The 23409-nt window shown below is 43.2% G+C and overlaps 1 protein-coding gene across 1 annotated transcript in view; it reads right to left on the bottom strand.

Annotated features, from left to right (window-relative positions):
• Positions 1–23409, bottom strand: part of RRP9 (ribosomal RNA processing 9, U3 small nucleolar RNA binding protein) — a gene marked incomplete in the record, with an annotated part of 550676 nt that overhangs the window by 343066 nt on the left and 184201 nt on the right. The window contains 1 exon segment of the mRNA XM_044077476.1: positions 67–193. Within this exon segment, the coding sequence (XP_043933411.1) occupies positions 67–193 (127 nt within the window).

Below are 23409 nucleotides of genomic sequence, written 5' to 3'. Positions count from 1 at the left end.
CAGTACAGATGCAATAAAATTATCTGAGTAAGACACAGTGCTGTACAATAAGATGAAAATACTTACATTTAATAATATTAAAATCTTTTGAAGCGGAGAATATATGCTTGTCATCAGGAGAGATGACGAGACAAGTAATTGGAAGTTTGTGGCCTCTTAAAACACGAATGTCTTTCTCATCTGGAGGCAGGTATTTGAAATGTAAAAGTAAAACAAAGGAAATATTCAGAATGGTCTCAGTCTAAACAATGTTCAACTCTGGATCACAAACTCTTTCTCAACAGTAAACAAATAAGGAAAATATTAACATATATTAGCCCCATGAACTACGTGCCAATAAATTTCTCTTTTGTGCAAGGCTCCCTTCCCATCTCAATATACTCATTTTTCAAGAGGTACAGAAATCTGTACCATTAAATGTTTTATTTACTTAATCAATTTATTAAGTCATATTCATCTAAAATGTTCCTTACTGAATATATTATGTTGCAAGTATTTTAAATAGGTTAGCTGTTAATTACATTTTTTAGTTTTGATTGGCTTTTGTCACATGACCTACTGAGCTTTTAATTACATGGAGTTCTCTTCAGATGTATTCAAGTCTAATGCAATCTTAACTGGACAGAAACTGCTAACTTGGTTACTTATTTTTCTTCAATAAAGCAGTGAAAGGGAAGTCTAATTTCTTTCTCTGTTTTATCAACACTCACTTGCAAATTACGCATTATTTCTTGTCTTTCAGTGTAATTGGAGGAATAACCTTTGTTCATTCTTCTATTATATGCCTATAGGACTATGCACATTACAACTCAAGCGGCAAATGTGACTAATCACCACCAAAGTACTAAATAAAGATTACATTAAGGATCACAGGGAAATAAAATAACTAAGAATAAGGATAAACATAGGAGTTAAAAGATAAAAAGTTAAAAGCAAAAGGGTTTTACTAACATGGCTTCTAAATGCATCACATTTCACAAATTGATTATAGGTACTAGAAATAAGCTCATAAAATGTCTCAAGTTTTGGAATGTTATCCTATAACATATTTTGAAATAAGCTATACCATTGAACAGATCTGTTAACCTGTCCCTACGTAGTTTTTTAAAGTCACTTCCTTATGACGTTTTAACAGGTAGTAGTCTCTGATAGTTTCATTTCTGATTTTCATAGTAATGAAGTGATTATTCACCAACTTTAAAAACGTGTAGCACTATATGTAAATAGCTGTATATATTATGTGTAAATGGATCCTGTTACTCGCCACTTATTTCAAAATTTTATGCCTGTTTAACTATAGACATTCAATTTATATGTACATGCGAACCTGTCTCTTTAGATACTAAAATTTTGTTAATTCAAGACTAGAAGTTAAAAGGCATTAATTTAACTGTCATAGCAAAATTACCTGTCCATTAAGGGATGTCATGTTGTACATTTTTGTATATCAAATGTTGAAAAATACAATGAAAGAAAAGTTAAAAGCAAGAATTAAAATGAAAAAGATTAAAACAAAATTAGAAAGGGTCCAGGAGTTCTTTATTAGTTAGGTCCACAAGTTAAATATAACCAGAGTTCAGGCTCCTAGGGTAACAAGGAAAACAGATTCCCTAATGTTAGACTGAAGCATCCTAATACTGACCCAGTTACCTGGCCTGCATTTAAATATGGGCAGTATGGGATTATTTATTTAATTTATTTGCTTTGGTTGAACGGGAAAGTCCACTGTGCTGAAATGAGCCTATTTTCAGTGGAGGCCCGGGGAGAAAAGCTCCATAACAGAATACAAAATAACAGAAATATATTAAACAAGAGTCTCTAAAATATAGCTAAGTTACAAAAAAAGTGTATAAACAGGAGAATAACTTGGAACATTGTACAATTCGATGGCTATTAGTTAAGGAATAAACTTTGATTCATGGCAGGGTACCAATATATAAAGAGTTTACAGATAATACAGATAAGCCATACACATATACAATAATATAATGCATTTTAAACAGATGGACTACTCAGAGTACCAGTACCTTGTATAGACTGCATAAACAAGAGTAGGTAACTACAGTAATTTTCATATGCCAACTGAGGCAAAATTTCGTATAGATAGATTTCCAAGGGTGACATATTAAGATGGGAAAAAGAGATGACTGTTGGGTTTGAAGGGGTCAATCAGGAAATCAGGTTATTGAGGAGTTAGAGATGGTACATGGGCAGAGCCATTGAGAAGAGAGATATTGATGTAAAGACTTTTTGAATAAAGGGGCACCATTTATGGTACAGAGATGAGATGAAGACCATTCCACAGTTTGGCTGCAGTGAAAGAGTACAGATGCTGACCTGCAGGGAGTTTTGATCTATTTACTTGGATGAGAGATTGATTTTCAGAGCTGAGATGCTGGTCTGGTTGATAGAGAGTTAGAAGGGGGGTGAGGGCTGGGCATTCCAGAGGTTTGTATAGAAGTCTGTGTGTTATAGATAGTTGTATATATGTGAGGTGTTTTGGTAGTTCAATCCAGCTCAAGTATTGTAAAAAGTGGCAGCGAAGGGAAGAATATTTTGTACAGTGACAAACTTAGCAATTTTGTTGCAACAGGTATCCATCTTATTTTTTTTAAACAGAACTGGATGTTTGTGAGAAAGGGGGCACCGTAGAGGACAGAGGGTAGGAGAAAGGTATGGGCAAGTGTTTATGTTTGTAAAGGGTACCAAGTTTTTGGTGTGTTTTTTATTATTATTGTGGATGTGCTGGTTGAAAGTGAAGTTATCATCCACAGTAACACCACGTATCTTGGTATGGGGTACTACCTCTATGGGGGTTTTGTTAGAGGAGTAGATGATAAAGTTTGATTTGTTAACAGCGGTGTTTTTTGAGGGTGTAAAGATCAGGAGTTCGGTTTTCTTGGGGTTAAGGGTAAGGTGGTTACTGGTCATCCAATTTTCCGTAATGGAGGAAGTGTTTTGGGTCAAAGTCAGAAGTTCAGTTTGAGGTTCCGGAGCAGATAATAGTGGAATCATCTGCGTACTGTACTACAGATTCATGAGTGACAGCAGAATGAAAGTTGCCAATGAAAGAATGAAAAGAAGAGTTGACCATCACTATGACTGAGGTTGAAAGTATTCAAAAAGGATTGTTGAGCAGTTACAGTGCTGTGACTAGGTCGAAAGCCATGCTTAGTGGTGGCTAGCAGTTGGTTTTAGAGTAGAAAGTTCATAAGTTGAGTTTGAATGCATTTTTCCATTATTTTAGAGATGGGGACAGTATGGCAATAGGGTGGAAATTTGATATTTCTGTGTTGTTGCCACCTTTACGCAAGGGTACGATATAGGGTTTTTTTCCAGAGAGGGTACATAGGATTCTTGAATAGCCTGTTTATGAGAATACTGATAAGGTAGCGGATAGATGTGGCTGACATTTACAGGTACTCAGGGGGTAAGTTATCTGGGGCAGTACTACCAGGTTTGAGTTTTAGTAAGAGCTTAGTTATAGTGGAAGTAGGAATAGGAGAGGGAGTAAATGGCTGGGGAGAAGAGTTTGTTGAACAGAGATGAGTTTCTGGGTTGTTGTCATGAGTAGTTTGAGGAAAGGAGGCAACTTAGTTGGATATAGTATCTATGAAGTAGGAACTGAAATGGGAAGTGAGTTCAGCAGGAGTTTTGTCAGTATTTGGGCAGGGGTTGCTTTTGGTACCAGGGTTCAATAGAGCAGAAACAGAGTTCCAGAATTTTTTGGGGTTATGGTTACAGTCTTTTGGAGATGAAGGTAGTATTGTTTTTTTATCTTTTATGACTAGATGTTTTACTTGGTTGCAGAGCTGTTTAAAGAGCTGGAGTTCATGTTCTATCTCTTGTGGTCATGAGTTGTTTGGTTTCTCTAGAAAGCCAGATTGCATGATTTGTTTTTATTCTCTTGTTTCGAGGGGGAGCTATTCTATTGAGGATGCTTAGGAATGTTGAATTGAATAATTCAACAGGTTTGTCCAAAGGTAGGGTTTTCAGAATACTCCAGTTAATTTTATTCAGTGTTTCACTGAAGTCGATTAGGTTGAAGTTAGTTAACTTTCTGGTAGGTTTATATTGGTGGTGGTTTAAGGCTGTGGCGATGTTGCGTGTTATGTAAGCAGGCTGATGGTCACTAATTTTACAGAGGAAATTTCCTGCTGAAGAAACTTTGTTAGGGTCAGAAACTAAAATCCATCAAGGATGGAGTCATTGTTATTTCTTGGTTGGGTTATGCTAGTGATGAGCTGAGTGTAGTTATAGAGATTGATGGATGCATTAGGAGAGGTAGTCAAGTGATCTAGCCAACTGATGTTAATGTCGCCTAAAATGGTTTCATTATGGATATTGCTCGAGGTCCAGGCTAAATTTCTTCTAGTATAGGGATATTATTACCAGGTAGGATGTATAGGGCAATCGAGCAGAGACTTTTGAATTCATTCATTTTTAGATTAGCTATGGTGAGTTCAGCTGTGGAGAATTGTGGAACAGGGTTTGAGCAGGGGATGATGGGAAGGGAGTTAGGGTAGAGGAGTGCAATTCCCCCCCTCTTTCTTGTGGGGTTTGTCTGATCTTAAGCAGGAGAAACCTGGAGGGAGGAATTTGGTGTATTTTATATATGGTTTTAGCCATGTCTTGGTTACAGCAATTATATCAGATCTGGAATGGGATATCCATGCATGGAATTCCAGTATTTTATTTCTAATACTCTATGTTAATGGTGGTGATTTTTAAGGATTTGTGAGATTTTTTTTGAGGGGGGGCTGATGGGGTAGGTCCTGAGTTGGGGTGGATGTCTCCACATTGGGATAGGGTAGTGGTACTAACTGAATAAAGAGTTGGTAGCAGTTCGCACTTAGGGTCATACAGTGTTGTGGGGAGTGTTGTAAGTTGGGCATTATGTTGTGTGTGTAATGATTTTAGGTTTGAGGAATAGCAATGTATTTGTGGAGTAGAGACTATAAGATATGTTGGAGTAAGACTTGTAATTGGGCAGAAGAGATGGAGGTGAATGTGATCTGTGAGTAGGATGAAGTGTTGTGAGATTTAGGATTGAAAGAGAAACAGAGAGGAGTAAAATAGTAATGTAGATATTGGTGTCATTATAGACAAAAAGGATGAATGCAGAAGATACTCTGGTAGGTTGTGAGGAAGGGGGAGGAGTTGTTATTGCAGAAGTTGGGATAGTTATTAAATGGTGGTAAAGTGATTGCTTAGGGGTTCGTTAACTGGGTATGTTGATTGGGAGGGGTTGTGATGATTGGTTGGAGTGTGTGAGGATTGGTTGATTAGAGTATGGGTGGGGTATGGTAACTATAAGTGTAATTTATGTGGGGATGGGTGTGAATGGGGGTAGGGTAGGGGAACGGAGCAGGATGGCCCAGTCGACTTATACAGCACTGAGTTGAAAGGAAGAAAATCAATCAGTAAGGCAAGTTGAAATTGAGAAAAACAAATCAGTAAGTTGAGTTGTGTTAGAGAAACAGTTTTGTTAGTGACAGAGAAGAGAGGAAAGTGGAGCATTTGGATTTTGTGTTACCTTTCAGTTGTAGATAATTGTTGTAGGTGTTAGCAGGTAAGAAGTGAGAGGGCAAGTAGAATAGGTATAGAGTCAGAGAGATAGGGTGTTTATTTGATTAAGATACCCTGTTTTTTTTTGGGGGGGGGGGGAGTACAGTAGTGCGTAAGGTTGGAACAGCAGTCAGAGATGCTATACAAATGTTATGCGAGGGTTAGCAGTTAGCGGGAGTGGGAGGTGTAGGGATGAGGCCCAGAGGAAGTTGAGCAGTGTGGACTAGAGGATGCTGGGGAGACAGAAGGGGTGATGTACTAGGGGGAAACCAGACAGAGAGAACGGGAAACAGAAATAGTTGTTACAATAGGCTAAATACCATTCACTGTAGGAGGTCAGGCAGCAGACCAAGGGGTCCAATCTTACACCAAATGACTAGGGGGTCTCAGGGACTGGACTTTTCTTGGGGGTTCTGTATCAAACAATATGAGGGAAGAGCACAGCTATAGTAGTTTACTTTATCGTTTTTTGGTCTCAATGTCTGGAACCAAAATCAAACATCACCAAGGGGTAATCAAGCTGGTTAAAAAAAATGGACAGTAGAAAAGGGAATACAGGAACAATACCAGGCAAGCAATCACAGGGACTACAACAGGCCTAGCCCTAACACTTTGAAGCAGACAAACCTAAAAGCGTTTTCCATGTATTACAAATGCATAACAGTGCCCACCTCCCAAATCAAATAGGACCATATATGATGAACACTGGTGAAAATTTACTTCTACCCATCCGATCATCAAGGCTAGCCTTAAAACGTAGACAAAGTAGCACTCTGCTTGACCAGCAGTGGTAACTTACTCCATATGCTGGGAACATGTTGAGTTAGGCATCTATCCCCTTTAGTAAGGCTTATTTGTTGGTGTACATTTAGGCCCTAATGAGGGTTTCTGTAGAGCCACTGGTTTTGCGAAGAAACAGGTCAAATTGGATTGGTTCTTTCATTGTTCCAAAAACAAGACACAGGCCACTTTAGAAGAGCTAGCATGCTATTTTGTATAAGGAGAGTTGTGCTACTCTGTTGGGACAGTTGAAAGATTTAAAGCCTTTCATTTTTTGGTTAAAAATAATTGTGGCCTTTTCAGTGGAGTGATATGCTTGAATTATTTACATACACAAAAGGAGGCACTATGTTTGATGATGGGTCTGGTAAGGGACGAGTACAGTGGTAAGATGACTTCTTTGGATCTTGAAAGAAATTAACTGGGCTAGACAAAAGGACTTCCTGACTATTTACAGAAATATGATAACATGAGAGGAAGTTGTCCACATTAAGTACCCAGGTCTCTAGCTGTTTGATTAGGAATGTTACTTACAAAATATGATGTGAGAAGAGCTTTTTTTGCCAAACATTACTATGCTGCACTTTTTTGCAATCAGCTAGAGATCATTTTCAGTTCACAAGGCATGTGCATATTCCAGCTTTTTTTGGTGCAGCTTACTATCAGTGAAAGAAGCAGATGACAGTGTCCAGCTTGCAGTCATCATAAACCTGGTCAATCACACTTCAAGGATATTGCTTTGCATGTCTGCAAAATAAATGCCAAACAAGGGAAGGCCTAGCCCTGATACCAGAGATACCCCACTGATTATGATTTTACGTTCAAAGACAGTACCAGCACCTTCAAATACTTGGGATCTGCCAGATGGCCAATTTGCAATCTGTTAGATAAAGTAGGGGTTTACATAAAGTTTGCCTAACTTTTCAATAATACCACTATGGAGGATACTGCACAAGCCTTGGCCAGGTCAAGACAAGGATTGTGCACAGACTGACAACTGTCCACATTCTCTATAACCTTTTCAAAGAAATTCACTAGGTTCAGCAGACAAGACCAGCCCTTTACACCATATTGAGAGGGGTCTAGATCAGTTAAGCTGCCCATGTCTGCATTAATGAGTTCTGCTAAGATATGTTCCATGGTTTTTCATAACGAGTCTGGTGATGTTGATGGACATTCAATTACCAGAGTCTGTAGAAGGGCCACACTTGCATAGGAGAGTAACTGTTGCTGTTATCCAGACATCAGGCACAAACCATGTGAAAAAGCTGAGGTTAAACGCTTTCAAAAGTGGCCAACAACAACGTATAAGAGCAAAAATATTTGTCATGAGTTGCCTTATAGGATAACCACAATTTCCTTCTAATCAACTAGCAGTTGTTATTACATAAATTCAAGAGTTGTAACTTCGCAGTAAAATCCATATCTTTACAAGATGCAACTCTGCTTGTGAATTTGCACTGGACTAACTCAAAGTGTTGACTTGCAACATCAAAACCGGGACAAATGAAAAACTTGTAAAGATTAACCAGAGTCCCCAGAGGTCAGTGTTTTAAACAAAACTCGTCTTAGACCTTTATTATTAATATTGTTGGAATATTCTACAAGACCAAGATTATTGCTGATCAAGATCCCAACTCTTTAATGAAGTACGCCTGCACTTTCTGTACTGTTGAGCATTATACAGCTGTGTACTGTAAATTTCACAGACATTACTTTGCACTCGTACTTTAAATGCAACACCTGGCTTCTTTACCAGCTGTTAATGCTGTCCATACAGATATAAAAAGTTACGTCTCTGGGAGAAATCATTAATACTCCAGTTTTGTCCTGTCAGCTGCATTCTGATGACTATTTACCTCATTTCCTAAATTTGGTAGCTATTAAAGTAAATAGAATTGATCCAAGGACTAAGAATGCATGACTCTAAGCAAGTCAATTAACCAGACACTGTCCATGGATTGCCTCTGAAAGCAGCTGTGCTCTCCAGAAAGCTTATCTGGTTATTTTTTTAATGGCATGCCGACTTATTTTAAAGGTTTGGCATATTTTTTTGAATAAAATGTAGGTTTCAGTTTGATAGCACCTTTCAACATTAATGTCACATGCTCATTTAGAGAACAGACAAGTTAATAAGCACCTTCAAACTTTGTTTTCATACAGGCACAAACTAGACCTAGATCAACAAGAACCATTTCTAGAAGTAAACAAGTGTCTCATCAATATCCAACAACAAAGCAAACAAAAAATTAATAAACTAAATTAAAACATTTTGCAGACCACGCCACCAACTTTGCTGGCAAAGTAATCACTCAGTATACACTCTACAGCCTCGGCTCAAAAAGCCTTCCAGGAGTCCTGTATACTGAGCGCTTACAAGTGCAAGCAAAAAGCTCTGGAGGCGTATGCTATTAATCTGCCTACATAGTAACAAGTGGTGGATCGTTTACTGGTTTGGCTCCACATGTGCACCAAACTGGACATTGGCCATCAGTGGAGTCAGATAACAAACCAGCTGCAGGTACATGATTAAACTTGCCACCTCCTAGTCCAGTATGCTATATCAGTAAGTGGTGGAATCAAATGCTTGTTGGCAAGCTATGTATCTGTGAAGGCCCTTTGTCACTGCAACAGTCTCTGCTTGCAAATCCTGCAAAACAGATATTACTAAGATTGCCAAGTAGTACTACAAACTGGGTCCTCATTTTTAGCTACACCAGGCATGTTCTTGCTATATCAATTACTATATGAGAGAAGCCTCTTTGATAGACCACAGTTTTGTGCTTATCCTTTCCACCAATCAAAATGTTGACATTTTTACTAGAATTTTGAATGTTTAAGGATGGCATGACCTACAATAATGCATGCCAAAGTTGCTTTGTTGACTGCAGAAACAACTATCGTTCATGCCCACCCTCTCCCCAGCTACTAGCAAGCACCTTCCTGCAATCAAGAAATAATGGAAGATTTGGTATCTCTAATGCTAGTAAGTGATATACTGCTAGTGTATACCTGACTGACTTAAAGGTAATTCCATCAGCACAGACTAGCTGGAGTGGCTGATGACCCACAATGGGAAAGTGAGAGAGTATTTATGACCAAATGCAGAGATCTTCCTCACAGGAACTACTGAGCAAAAGGTTCAACTTTAAGGAGTGACATATCCGCTTACTTGTGTTTCAATCCTGAGAAGAAAAAGGGAGAACAATGAAGTGGTTCAGGAAAAAGAAAAACTTCTAAAGAGAACTGCAAACAAGCCAGAGATACTAAGACCACAGAAAGGGAATCCAATGAAGTTCACACATCTATCAGCCTGAAGCTCTAGGATCATTGTTTCAGATGCAAAGGTACAGAGAAGGGAGTTTGGTTCATGTATGAACTCCTACAGTGAAGAACCCTTACGCCCAATGACAGAAAAGTAGCCAAACACAAAGTCACAACCTGTCACAGGGAAAGCATTTCTGAAAGGGAGACAGAGGAGCAGCACTTTCAAATAGCTCCTGGACCAGCTAAAGCTGGGCCTGAATCCTGTCCTCAACCACAAAAGTTGGTCAGAAAACTGCCCAGGAAGCCCTATGGTAACATCTAGGCCATGCGTACTGGCATTAGGAATATGAAGAAATACCTATAATTAAACACCTGGGTTAGTATAGGGTACCATTCCATTCAAAATAAGAACTGTTCAGACTTAGATGCCAAAGTGTAATGCTAACAAGCCTATCAGCCCTCAAGAGAAACAAGGAGTGATCCAAGACATAAGATGGAATAAGTTTTAACCCAAATTAGAGGCTACTGTCACAAAACCATAGGGGACATTCCGTATTACAGTATGGGGAGTGCCTTGTGCTGCTGTGGTACTGGGAGCACAAATCTATGTTCTGCTCAGAAAGTACAGTTTTGTACCTACCATAAATGTAGATGTCCGAACTGGATAGCATCTGCAGTCATAACAAGTGGGTTGTCCTGTCGCCAGGCAGCCCTGCAGAAAAGCATCAGCCTTTTCTCAGTGTTTCTTGCCCCAGATGCCAGTAGCCCAAATAGATAGAGGTAAACACAACAATAAGCATATATGTACATATATACAAACAAATACACCATAAAAGACTCCAACAGCTAGCTATTAGGAGGGTAAACACCCTAGGAGTACCACAGAGGGAAGGAGGACTGACTGCAGATGCTATCCAGTTCGGACATCTACATTTATGGTAGGTACAAAACTGTACTATGTCCTTCATGGATGCATCTGCAGTCATAACAAGTGGGTAGAATACCATAGCCAACTAGGGAGGAGGATAAAAGTAGATTATGGTGTTTAGGATCCCTTGCAGTACAGCAGTGGCAAACCCTGCTCGGGATCTGGAATATAGAGGCAAATTATAATGCTTGGCAAATGTATGCACGGAGGTCCAAGTAGCAATAATGTCTTTGGTTGCCACTCCTCGTAAGAAGGTGGCTGTTGCTCTTGTAGAATGAGGTCTTATGTTCTGTGGAATTGGTTTTCCATGGAAGGAGTATCCATTTGGAGATTGTCTGTTTGGAAATAGCTTTTCCTTTTTTTGTTCTGTCCAAGTAGTAGCGTGTACATCCAAGGTATGCAGTATTCTTTCCCCTCTGTTTTGTGGGTTGGGAAAGAAGGATTGCCTGGTTCAAAGATACTCTGGATACCACCTTGGGCATAAATGTAGGATTAGTCCTCATGGACACTCTATCTTGGTGGAAGATTAGGAAGGGTTGCACTGCCATTAAGGCCTGTAGTTCTGAAACCCTCCTTGCTGAAGTAATTGCCAGTAGGAAAGCAGTTTTCCATGACAGGTGTTGTAGGTCTGCTGTTGCTGCTGGTTCAAAGGGTGATAGTGTCAACTTTTCTAGCACAAAGTTTAAATCCCAAGCTGGTAATGGTGGTTTCCTTGGAAGTTTTACATTCTTGATTCCTCTGAGGAACTGCCTGAGCAAAGGGTGTGAAAACAGGTGGATCAAAGCTGTATTCTGCTGAAATAGCTGATCCATGTAGCTTGATGGAGGAGTAGGACAGGCCTGAATGAAGAACTTCGCCCAGATACTCCAGAATGTTAGGCATATCTATGTTTGACACATCTTTCCTCTTCGTACTCCAAATGACAAACCTTTTCCATTTTCCAGCATAGTTCCTTCTTGTTGAAGGTCTGCGTGCTTCAAGAATAATGTCTTTAACTCTTTGAGAAAGTTCTGGATTAGCTGCTGCTATGTGATGTTCCATGCAGTCAGTTGTAGCGTTTTTAGGTTTGGATGTATGATGCTGTAGTTGTTCTGAGTTAACATCAAAGGCATCAGGGTATTGGCCACATATTTTTCGAGACATGCTCTTCAGTAGTGGGTACCAGTGTTGTCTTGGCCAGTTTGGGGCTATCAGGATTATCCTTGGACGTTCTTCCTTGATTTTTAGTAGTACCTTGTGTATCAAAGGAAGAGGTGGGAATGCATATGCTGTTAGGCCTTTCCAGTTGAAGGAGAGAGTCCACTTTCCATGCTAGTGGATGGAATGTCCTTGTGCAGAATTTTTTGAGCTGGTGATTGAGAGGTGATGCTAATAGGTCTATCTGTGGCATTCCCCTTTCTTTGAGATGGTCTTGAAGATGTCCGCAGTTTCCATTCGTGGGCATCCGGTGGTTCTGCTTAATATGTCTGCTAGAGTATTGTCTTTCCCGGTACAAATATTGCCTGTAACTGAATGTTGTAGCTGAGTGCCAGGGTCCACAGCTCCAAGGTCATTCTGCATAGGGGGTGCCTCCCTGTTTGTTGATGTACCACATGACTGTGGTGTTGTCTGTCCTTATCATCAACTGGCCCTCTTTGAGGAATGGTTTGAACTTTTGGATTGCCAGTTTTACTGCCAGCATTTCTTTTAGATTGATGTGCAGGTGAAGTTGATCCTGTGTCCACAATCCTTGCACGCATTTGTCCAGCATGTGGGCCCCCATCCTAGGTCTGAAGCGCCTGTTGTGATGGTCTGGCTTGGTTGACATCTGCGAAAGGGTAGGCCTGGGTTTGACTGGCATGCCTGAGCCCACCATAGGAACTCCTGTTTTAAGCATGGAATTAGTGGGATTTCTGTTTCTAGACTGTGTCTGTGTTGGGACCATAAATTCTTTAGGTACCACTGTAGTTTCATATGTAGTCTGGCAAATGGGACCAAGATTATCCATGATGCCATGAAGCCCATGGCCTGCAGAAATTTTCTTGCTGTTAACTTGTTCTCTTTTGTTAGTCCCAAGTAAAGTGGAAGTTCTTTTTGTTTTTCTGTAGTCAGGAATGCCATTTGTTGTACTGTGTCCAATTCCGCCCAAGAATGTCCTTGTTTGGGATGGTATCAGCCTTGACTTTTGTAAATTGACTGTGTATCCCAGTCCTTGTAGCAAGTAAATGACCCTTTGTAAATCTGTTGTCAGCTTGCTTTTGTTGTCCCTGTAGCAGGCAGTCGTCCAGGTATGGGTAAATTTGAATTCTGTAGTCTGCAATGGGCGATTACTGATGCCAGGCATTTTGTGAATACTAGATAAGCCAAAGGGCAATGCTGAGAATTGATAGTGCTCTGATCCTGCAAGAAATCTGAGGTATCTTCTGCAGATTGGTCGAATGGGACGTGCAGGTATGCCTCCTTGAGATCTAGAGTTACCAGCCAAGACTCCTTGCCCAGCATGGGAAGAAGTTGCTGTAGGGTCAGCATTTTGAATTTTGGGACAATGATGTATGTATTTAAGGTGGATCAGAGAATTGGTCTCCTACTTTTTTCCTTTCTTGGAACTAGGAATAGTCTGGAAGAACCCTTTCCTTGTTCTGCTGTTGGCACTCTTTCCACAGCTCTCATGTTGGCTAACTCCATTATCTGGAGCCTCTGTTTTTGATTTGGAGGTAGATTTGGCATTCCTCTTTGACTGGTAAAGTGTGGTGAAACCGTAACCTTGATCTATGGTTTGTACAATCCACTTGTGTTTTGTTATGTAGTGCCAGTTCTTTGAAAATAAGGTTAACTTTCCGCCTAGGGCAGCTGCTATTTGTTCCCTGGTAGGCGGAGTTAGATTAAGTCACTGTGGTTGTGCTGATGTAGTGGCAGTGGCTGTGTCTGTGCCTCTGTTGTTACCTTGCCACTGTCGCCCTCTGTAGGCACCGCCTCTGGGTTGGTTTCTGCCTGTGGAACGCCTATCCCTGCCGCTTTGAAATTTTGTGGAGTCAGGAAAGGACCAATTTTTGGCAGGCCAGTTCCTGCTAAACCTTGGGGTTGAACCTGCAAGAAATCTTTAACAGTTTGAACAGATTTTGCCTTTTCTTCCATTTTCTTCATAACCTGCTGGGCAGGTGTACCAAACAAACTTGTCTTGTCCATAGGAGCATCTAGCAACTTGGCTTTAACATGATCCGTAAAGCTTGTTCCTTTAGCCATGCATGCCTTCTTATCACTGTGCCTGTCATGGCTGATCTAAATGAAGCCTCCAGTGCATCATAGCCACATTTTAAGGAATGGTTGCTAACCTGTTGTATGTTATTTACCATCTCTAATACATATTTCTTATCAAGAGATTCATCAGAGGTTAGTTTTTTTAACTGATCAAGCATAAACTCTTGGTATTGTATCATGTGAAACTGACAGTTTAAAGCTCTAGCTGAGAGAGTAGCTGAAGTGTAGACCTTTTACCCCATCTGTCTAATGACCTTGCTTCCCTTTCAGAAGGAATAGGGTTTTAGCTGTGGTCACTGCCTTGGGACCCTGGGAAATAGTTTCTGGGTCTGCAAGTGGGGCCTTGTAAAGGTGGTGATGAGTATCTGGCACCCTGTAAAATCTGTCTGGTTTGGCAGGGGCTGGGGTAAAGAATCTGGAGCAGCAAACATCATTAAAAGCATCATCCACCACAGATAGAACAGGAGGTATAGCTAAGGGCCTGTGCTGTGGGAGGTGCAGAAAGGTTCTAAGTCTTTTTCTGGAGTCTGAAAATCCTGTTGCTGCCATTGGAACTGTTCTCGCATGGCATGCAAGGTTTCCCAAAGGAGAATTCTTCTGGTGGGAAGCAGCAGGAATGGATTCTTCAGCATCAGAATCTTCAAAATTGGAGAAGGAGCCTCTGGCTGGTCAGTTATGTCTGATTCATCAGCAGAATCATCAGAAGACACTGGCTCAGGGGCTCTGCCCTAGGTCTCTCTTCTCTGGGGCTGAGAGGCCCTGTCTGGGTGAGATTGAGATCCTCTAATTAAAGAAATTAAATCTTCTGCCAAAGAAAGCATTTGAGAACTAGAAGAGGGCCTGGATGTGGGGGATTAACAGGCACTGATTTAGTAGTCTTGGCTGCTTTAGCCCTGGCGAAGGCCTTAATGGACATGGCTGCTGGAGGCCTAGCAGCACCACGAGACATCCAAGGGATGGTGTCTGATAAGTCAACCACCGAAAAAACTGAGGTTAGCAGGGCCTCAGTAGTAAGAATAGGTTCAGCTGTGCTTAGATCAGTTTTAGTGTCGGCCCTTATCTTTTTAAGACTAGTCGGAGGATCCGCATAATGTACGCAAAATCAGTAAAACTGTTCTGGTTGAAAGAGGCACAGGCCGAACAGGCTGCTATGGGCCTAAACAAGGCAGACAGTAAGAGTGGAAATCTTTATGAGGTATTTGTTTCACAGGTTAAACAATTGTTAACTTTTTCTGACATCAGCTTTAGAAGTCTTCAAGTAGTAAGAAGTAATCTCTGGATCCGACCGACAGGCACTTGCGAACAGCTACCACGCGGAAAGACTGAGGAAAATGGCGGCTGATGCTTTATACCAGACCAACAGAGATGACGGACATCAGCCGGACCCGGACTTTGGAATCCGGCCGACTGCAGGGCTGCCTGACGACAGGACAACCCACTTGTTATGACTGCAGATGCATCCATGAAGGACATCCAGAGAAGAAATGAAAATCTGCTCTTCCTCTCTGAACTCTTAAGATGTGGAATCTGTGGCAAAAAAGAAAAATGTACAAGAAAGTAAAGTTGTGTACACTTAGCATAAATGTAGATGTTAGAGTATATTCACTGTTGCAGTCATTACATTTGGGTAATCTGCTGGCAGGTTGCCCTCAATTTGGGTAATCTGCTGGCAGGTTGCCCTCAGTCGGCCTGATTAACAAAGTCTTGGGTCCTGCGTCAGTTGCTGTCCCTTCTTCCATGACGTCAGATTGTCAGGGGTATAAAACATACAGCCGACGCCACTGCATCAGTTTTTCTTGCCCCAGATGTCAGGTGCCCCCCTAATGGGGAGCAAATAAAATTAAAAACACAAATTTATACCTCCAACCAAAGGCAAATACACCAAAAAGGCTTTTAAGCATAGTAAAGGAAAGTAGAGGTATAGCCAGAGAAAAGTAGGGGGCTGGAGGGAGGGTAACCAGGACTGCAACAGTGAATACACTCTAATATCTACATTTATGGCAAGTGTACACAACTGTACTATGTTCTTAGTGTTTCACTGTTGCAGTCATTACATTTGGGTAGATTCCCAAAGCTATGGTTGGGAGGAGGAGTTTATATTGCATTAGGGCCAGGTATAACGCCCTGCAAGACAGCAGTGGCAAAGCCAGCTCTGGATTTAGAGAAAATTGTCAAATGATAATGCTTGGTGAAAGTATGTACAGAATTCCAGGTAGCAGCTTCTAAAATATCCCTGGTAGGAGCACCTCTGAGAAAGGCTGCAGAAGTAGATGCAGCCCTAGTGGAGTGAGATTTGATCCCCTGGGGATAGGTTTTCCATGGTGCTTATAGCAGAAATGAATGCAATGGCTTATCCATTTAGAAATGGTTTGTTTTGAAATAGTCTTTCCCTCTGCCCCTGCAGCAAATGCTACCAGCAATTTTTCAGATTTTCTTCGAGATTTAGTCCTGTCCAAGTAGAATCTAAGTTGTCTGTGCACATCCAAGGTATGCAGAATCCGTTCCCCTTTGTTCTGTGGATTGGGAAAGAAGGTTGGCAAATGAATGGACTGATTAAGAGCCACACTGGAAACCACCTTGGGCATGAAGCATGGATTGGTCCCGAGAGATACCCTGTCCGCAGGAAAGATGATGAAAGGCTCCACTGCCATAAGGGCCTGTAATTCAGATATCCTTCTAGCTGAAATGACTGCTAAAAGGAAGGCTGTTTTCCAAGAAAGAAATTTTAAGTCTGCAGTAGCAGCTGGCTTGAAAGGAGGTAGAGTGAGCTTCTCCAAAACAAAGTTAAGGTCCCAGGCAGGGGTAGGAGCTCTCCTGGGTGGTCTCATGTTCTTTGCCCCTCTGAGATACTGCTTGAGTAGGGGATGAGAGAAGAGGGGTGGTTCTGTGTTATAGTGAGCTGAAATAGCTGAGGAGTGGATTTTAATAGAGGAAAAAGACAGGCCCTTGTGAAGCATCTCAGTTAAGTATTGCAAAATCTGAGGTAAACTGGACGCTGCTGTGCTCATCCCTAAAGACTGGTTCCAGGCACAGAATCTTTTCCATTTGTCAGCATAAGATTTTCTAGTACTAGGTCTTTTCGCCTCCAAGATGACATCCATCACAGGTTTGCTGAGGGATGATAAGGGTGAATTTAAGTGATTAGCCAGGCTGCAAGGTTCAATGTTGGAAGCTGAGGGTGCAGAATTTGGTTCTCCTGCTGAGACAGCAGTGAAGGGGTCTGAGGCAGGTGCCATGGAGATATTTGCGACACACTGCGTAGGAGTGGGTACCAGTGTTGGCACAGCCAGTCTGGAGCAATCAAAATCATTCTCTGTTTGTCCTGTTTGACTTTTAGCAGAACTTTGGAGAGCAGAGGCAGAGGGAGAAAGGCATAGACTGATAGGTTTTTCCAACTGAAGGACAGAGCATCCACTTTCCAGGCTTGTTTGTGGGGAGTCCTTGTGCAAAACTTGTCCAACTGGTAGCTCTGTGGGGAGGCAAATAGATCTATGTCTGGGCTCCCCCATTTGCTTGTCAACATGTTGAAAAAAAAGTTATGTACTCACCATAACGTTCCATCTGAGTAGTTATACTTCATTTTTCTGCAACCTGTGGGATACGGATCCATATCGGATCCGAGCCAGCAACTTTTTTTCTAGCATCTGCTCCAAGCTCCGAGCTCCTCCCCTTACCCATAATGCCCTATCATCTCCTATCTTCCCTCAGATCGAGTTTGCTTCAACTAACAATATATATGCAACTCAACCCAATAACCAACCTGAAAACAGGATAAGGTCCGGGGGATGGAGGGAGGGAATGTTGCAGAAAAATGAAGTTCAACTACTCAGATGGAACGTTATGGTGAGTACATAACTTCTTTATCTGAAGTAGTTAACTTCATTTTATCTGCAACCTGTGGGACAGAGTCCCCAGCTACTCCGATCCTGGGAGGCCCTTATGGAAGGATATTCCTGAGCACCGCAGAGCCAAAGGATGCTCTACCCCTCGAAATCAGATCCAACTTGTAATGGGAAATGAAGGTATGTGAATTGGCCCATGTCGCTGCTGCGCAAATATCGTCCAAAGGTACCCTGGACCAAAAAGCAGCAGAAGTCGCCATTGACCTGGTAGAGTGAGCCTTAACTATACCAGGAGGTAATAAAACGTTTGCTTTGTAAGCGTGTGAAATGTAAAGAGTGATCCATCTGGCTAAAGAAACTTTAGAAATAGCTTTTCCCATAAATGCTTTGGGAAAAGAAACAAACAATTGGTCAGTCTTGTGGAAAGACTTCGTTCTATGAAGATAAAAGCAAAGTTGTCTATGAACATCCAACAAATGGAGTTTGTATTCATCTTTATTTTGAAAGTTGGGAAGAAAACGGGCAGAATAATGGACTGGTTTAGGTTTGCTTCAGATGCCACTTTAGGTAAGAAGGAAGGGTTAGTACGGAGGGAAACCCTATCCTTATGGAAGACCAAACAGGGAGGCATGGCAGACAAGGCTTGAAGCTCAGAAACTCTCCCAGCAGAAGTGATGGCTATTAGGTAAGCTGTCTTCCAGAACAAACATTTTAAGTCCACCGACGCTGCGGGTTTGAAAGGAGGGGCAACCAATGCCTGTAAAACAAAAGTAAGGTCCCAAGGAGGTACAGAATCCTTGACAGGGGGCCGTAGCAGAAAAGTACCTTTGAGAAAAGCCTTACACAGCCTAGAGGAGGCTAAGGCCATGTTGTCTTCGCCAACGTGAAAACTGGAAATGGCTGCCAATTGTACTTTCACTGTGGAGGAACTAGCTCCTTGCTGAAAAATACTAGACAGGAAGTCCAACACCGCTGGAACAGGAGCTGTAAAGGGATCTATTTTTCTCTGTGAAGCCCAAATGGAAAAGTGCTTCCATTTACTGCAATATAGTTTTCTAGTGGAATCTTTAAGAGAGGCCACTAGAATCGATTTGACCTGGGATGAAAGACTGGGAGTCCTGGCGATTAACGGAACTGGAGCAACCAAGCTGTAAGCTCGAGGCTGCCCAGATTGGGTGGACGTGTCCCCGACGGATGGGAAATTAGATCCGGGCAGGGATCCAGAACCCATGGTGGAGCTAATAGATGAGACCAAAGGAATGGGAACCAAACCTGAAGAGGCCAGAACGGGACAATGAGGATCATTTTGCACCGTAGTCGGCAAGCTTTCTGAAGAAACTTCGGAATGAGTGGCAATGGGGGATAAGCATACAGAAGCCCGGGGGGCCAAGCATGGACTAGAGGGTCTCTGGGGACTTCCCCTGGTGAGGGAATCAGAGCGAAGAACTCGGAAGGAGATGCAAAGAGATAGCAGCAAGGCTGACCCCATGCCCAGAAAATCTCCTCCGCTACTGACTGTTTCAGAAACCATTCACAGGGCATCAGAATGGCCTGGCTCAATCTGTCCGCTAAAATGTTGGTGCGCCCCGGGATGTGCGTTGCTATCAGACACCGACCGGTGGAAATCGCCCATTCCCACACTCTCATGGCCTCGCTAGTTGATTAGAAGGAAATTGTGGTTGCCTCCAGAGTAGGACAGTCGGGCAACTCCTCAGGGCTGTTGACCGGGTCTATCAAAAAAGGGTTCCGTAGACCCGAAGTTCCTGGGACCTACTTCTGGGACGGCGTCGATCTTGTCCCCCTCTGCCTCTGGGGGAATAGCTGTCCTGAGATTCCCGGGAAAACTGAGATTTTCGGAACCACATCTTCTTCTGCCCTCTTTGATTCCTAGAGAAGGACGATGAGGGTTAGAGAAGCGGACTCCGACGGCAGACAAAGTCTTCTCGTCCGTTTTGCTCTGGACCAGTGTGTCACGTACTGTCTTCTCAAAGAGGGAAGAGCCGTCGTACGGAGCGTTGATAAATGACGCATTGAAAAGGTCCGCGAACTGACACAATCTGAGCCAGGCATGACGCCTCATGGCTATGTCTGTCCCAGACGCTCTAGCTGCTCCTTCCGTGGCGTGGGAAACTAGCCACATAGATGTATTTGAGACAGATTTCAGAGTAAACATTTTCGCCGAAAACAGCTGTTTGTCCTGCGGCGATAAAGACTCTGGGGGAGACTCAGCGAATTCTGAAGCAAGGTCTCGCTGAAGTCGAATCACATGTGCCAAATAATTCAGCGCACAGATAGAAAAAGTTGCTGAAGAGTATACGCGCTTCCCAAACCTATCCACCGACCTGGACTCCTTGTCTGGAGGGTGGACTAAGGAACTCTCCTTTGCTAGTTCCTTCCTTGTGGCCGCTGCGACCAACATAGCATCAACTGGGGCTCCTTTCGACCAGGGTGGTCTATCCGAAGGAGGAGATTGTCAGGACGTTTGGGGATGAGCTCTATGGTGTCGGGCTCCTTCCATGCCCTCGTGGTGATGAGGTCCACCAAGGGTCTGCTGGTGGGGACACCCATGAAGCAGATGGGCCCGTGTCAAAGGCATCCAGGAACACTGACTCATCCCCAGTAGGTTTTGGGGCTGACCAACCTCCCCTCTGGCTGAGGATTTCCATAATTTCTCCGAAGGAGACGTCTTCGGGAGGTGACCTGGGGGAACCTTCTTCATCTAAGTCAGTGTCAGTGGTGAGGGACTTCGGGAAGTCCAGGTGCCTCCTTTTGCACTTGCGGTGGCCCTCTTCAATGGGACTTTCAGAAGGGGATCCGTGAGCCGCAGGGGTTTCCTCGGGGAAAATGACCTGGGGATCCTCTGGCACGGGCTGTCCCTGAGACAGGATGAAGGGAGTCATTGCCAAATCCAGGGGGGCCTGGGTGGTATCCGAGGGAATGGGCTGGGGTCTCAATCCCTGGGAGAGAACACTCTCCACCAATTCGAAGGCCGAAGGAGAAGTCCTCCCCGGATCCGAAGTGGGGACCAGGGCCGATGACGGCGTAGCCTGAGGTCCGAGGGAACGGATCTGGTCCGAAAGGGTCGGAGCCGAAGAATCCATTACCCTGGGTCAGACTCCCTGTACACGGCACCGAGAGTCACTCGGATCCGAGCAGGTTGGATCCGAGGAACTCAAGGTAACAGCCGGAGTCGAGGTTGGAGGAACCGTCGGTGCCAAGCTACCAGCTCCGAAGAACCTCGGATCCAAAAGCCGAAGCACAGATCGGGGAAGAAGAGATGGGGCAGAAGAGGCATGGAGGTCACCCCTTCAGAGGAAGAGGGACCTGGCAAGACCCACATCTGAATTTGGGTATGAAGAAATCTCTGCATCATCCTGTCCATATCCATTTCCGACAGGCTCCGAGTCGACCTCAAAGAGGCCACCGACTCTGATCTGGCTGGTCTGCGCAGAGGGGTGGAGGGCCTCGGGTCCGAAAGTTCCAACGGCTCCGGTGAGAAATGTGGTGACCGGAGCCAAGGAGAAACAGGCCTCTTGGTCTTGGATGGAGGGCTGAGAAAGAGCTCCCTGTCTGGGGATCTCTTGCGATGCCGGTCTTTCTTTTTCTCCCTTTCTTCTCTGCGGCTTTCCTTTTCCTTCTCTATCTTTGTCAGCCTCGCTGACCAAAGATCTGTCCTTAGAGGACCCATCGCCAGACGAAGAGGGAGGTTGAGTCCCTGTCTTGGGGGGGTGTACTAGAGGCCGAGGCAGAATCCAGCATGGCAACTGGGAGAAGGCCTTTGGTGACTAGCTTGGCCTTACGATCCCTAAGGGCCCTGGGGTTGAAGCCTGAACAAATAGCACACTGGGTGGATAGATGTGCTACTCCTAGACATATCACACACAGAGTGTGACCATCAGCAGGGGAAAGCTTATGGCCTCACTCTGTACATTTTTTGAATACATGCTTTGGCTGATCAGTTATAGTCCTGCGTTCAAAAGTAAGGATACTACCTTCCCACAAAAAACCACACACACAAGTAGGAGAAGGGCAGGCCTGAGAACTACTCTACTATCAACAAAACTTTTTTTACACTAACGACCAACGCGCAAATACAGAAGGGGAGGAAGGGTAATCCTACACAAGCACACTAGATATAGACAAAAGTTTCCACTTACTATCCCTTTTTTAGCTCAGAGCAAAGGAAACCACGATGCACACTACTGGCATGGCAAATGAGATCTGAGGTAAGATAGGAGATGGTAGGGCATTATGGGTAAGGTGAAGAGCTCGGAGCTTGGAGCAGATGTTAGAAAAAATGTTGCCGGTTCGGATCTGTATCCCACAGGTTGCAGATAAAATGAAGTTAACTACTTCAGATTCCTTGGTTCCAGTTTCCACTCGTACGGGTCCATGGGTTTTCTGCTTAATCCGTCTGCCAGTGTATTCAATTTTCTTGGCAGGAATTGAGCTTGTAGGTGCACTTGGTAGCTCAAGGCTGTGTTCCACAATGCCATGGCTAGTCTGCAGAGGGGGTAGGAATGTGTACCCCCTGCTTGTTTATGTACCACATAACCGTGGTGTTGTCCGTTTTTACCATTAGTTGTCCTGGAAGAATGTAGTCCTTGAAGGCTGTCAGAGCATTCTGTACAGCTAACATTTCTTTTTGATTGATATGTAGGTGCATTTGATTTGGGTTCCATTTTCCCTGAATGCACTTCCCTGCCAGGTGAGCCCCCCCGTGCATAGTCTGATGCATCTGAAGTTAGGGTTTGGGCGGCAGGGGGGTAGTGTGAATGGCAGTCCCTTGTTTTGTTGGCAGGCCTCTGCCCACCATAGGAACTCCAGGCGTAGGCAAGGTATGATAGGAATCATTGTTTCCAGGCTGTGACAATGTTGACTCCATAGACTTTTTAAGTATCACTGTAGTTTCCTCATATGCAGTCTTGCATATGAAATTAGAAGAATGCAGGAGGCCATGAACCCCAAGGCTTGCAGTATTTGTCTTGCAGATAGCAGGGTTTTTGTGGCCACTTGTTTGAAGTAAGTTACCAAATGAATTTGCTTCTCTGGCGTGAGGAAAGCCATCTGGGCAGTTGTATTCAAGCTTGCACCCGGGAATGTAATCTGTTGAGAGGGTACCAGTTGTGATTTCTTTTAATTTATGGTGTACCCCAGACAAGTTAGAACCCTTTTTACAAATGCCAGATGATTTAAAAGTATGCCCTGGTTTTCTGCCTGAATTAGACAATCGTCCACGTATGGACATATTTGAATATTTCTTTGTCTGCAAAATGCAATAACTGGAGCCAGGCACTTTGTGAATACCCTGGGCACAGTAGACAGGCCAAAAGGCAGTGCAGACAACTGATAATGCAAGTAGCCTGCTTGGAAGCGTAGGTATCCTCTGCAAGAGTCCCTGATTAGGATGTGCAGGTATGCTTCTTTTAAATCTAGAGTTGCCAACAAGGCATCTTTGCCTAGCATAGGAAGTAACTGGTGAAGAGTCAGCATCTTGAATTTTGGAATCTCCAGAAAGGTGTTTAGAGTAGACAGGTCCAGGATTGGACGCCATGATTTGTCTTTTCTGGGTACCAGAAAAAGCCTGGAAAAGAAACCTTGCCTTTTCCTCTTCTGGTACTGGCTGAACAGCCCCCATGTTTAAGAGGTAAAGTACTTGTTTCTGAGCCTCTGCCCACTGATTTGGGGGCAGGTCTGGCCACCTGTTTGGTGTTGGCAACGTGTGGAAATAACTGTTTTTCTGAGTCCTCTTTGGACCCAACTTGTATTTGGAAAGGAGCCAGGTTT

This window comes from Protopterus annectens, chromosome 7.part0 (genome assembly GCF_019279795.1).
Source record: "Protopterus annectens isolate FY-2018-M chromosome 7.part0, PAN1.0, whole genome shotgun sequence".
NCBI lineage: Eukaryota > Metazoa > Chordata > Ceratodontiformes > Protopteridae > Protopterus > Protopterus annectens.
The sequence above is the reverse complement of the archived record's forward strand: the minus strand, read 5'-3'. Positions and strand labels throughout refer to the sequence as shown.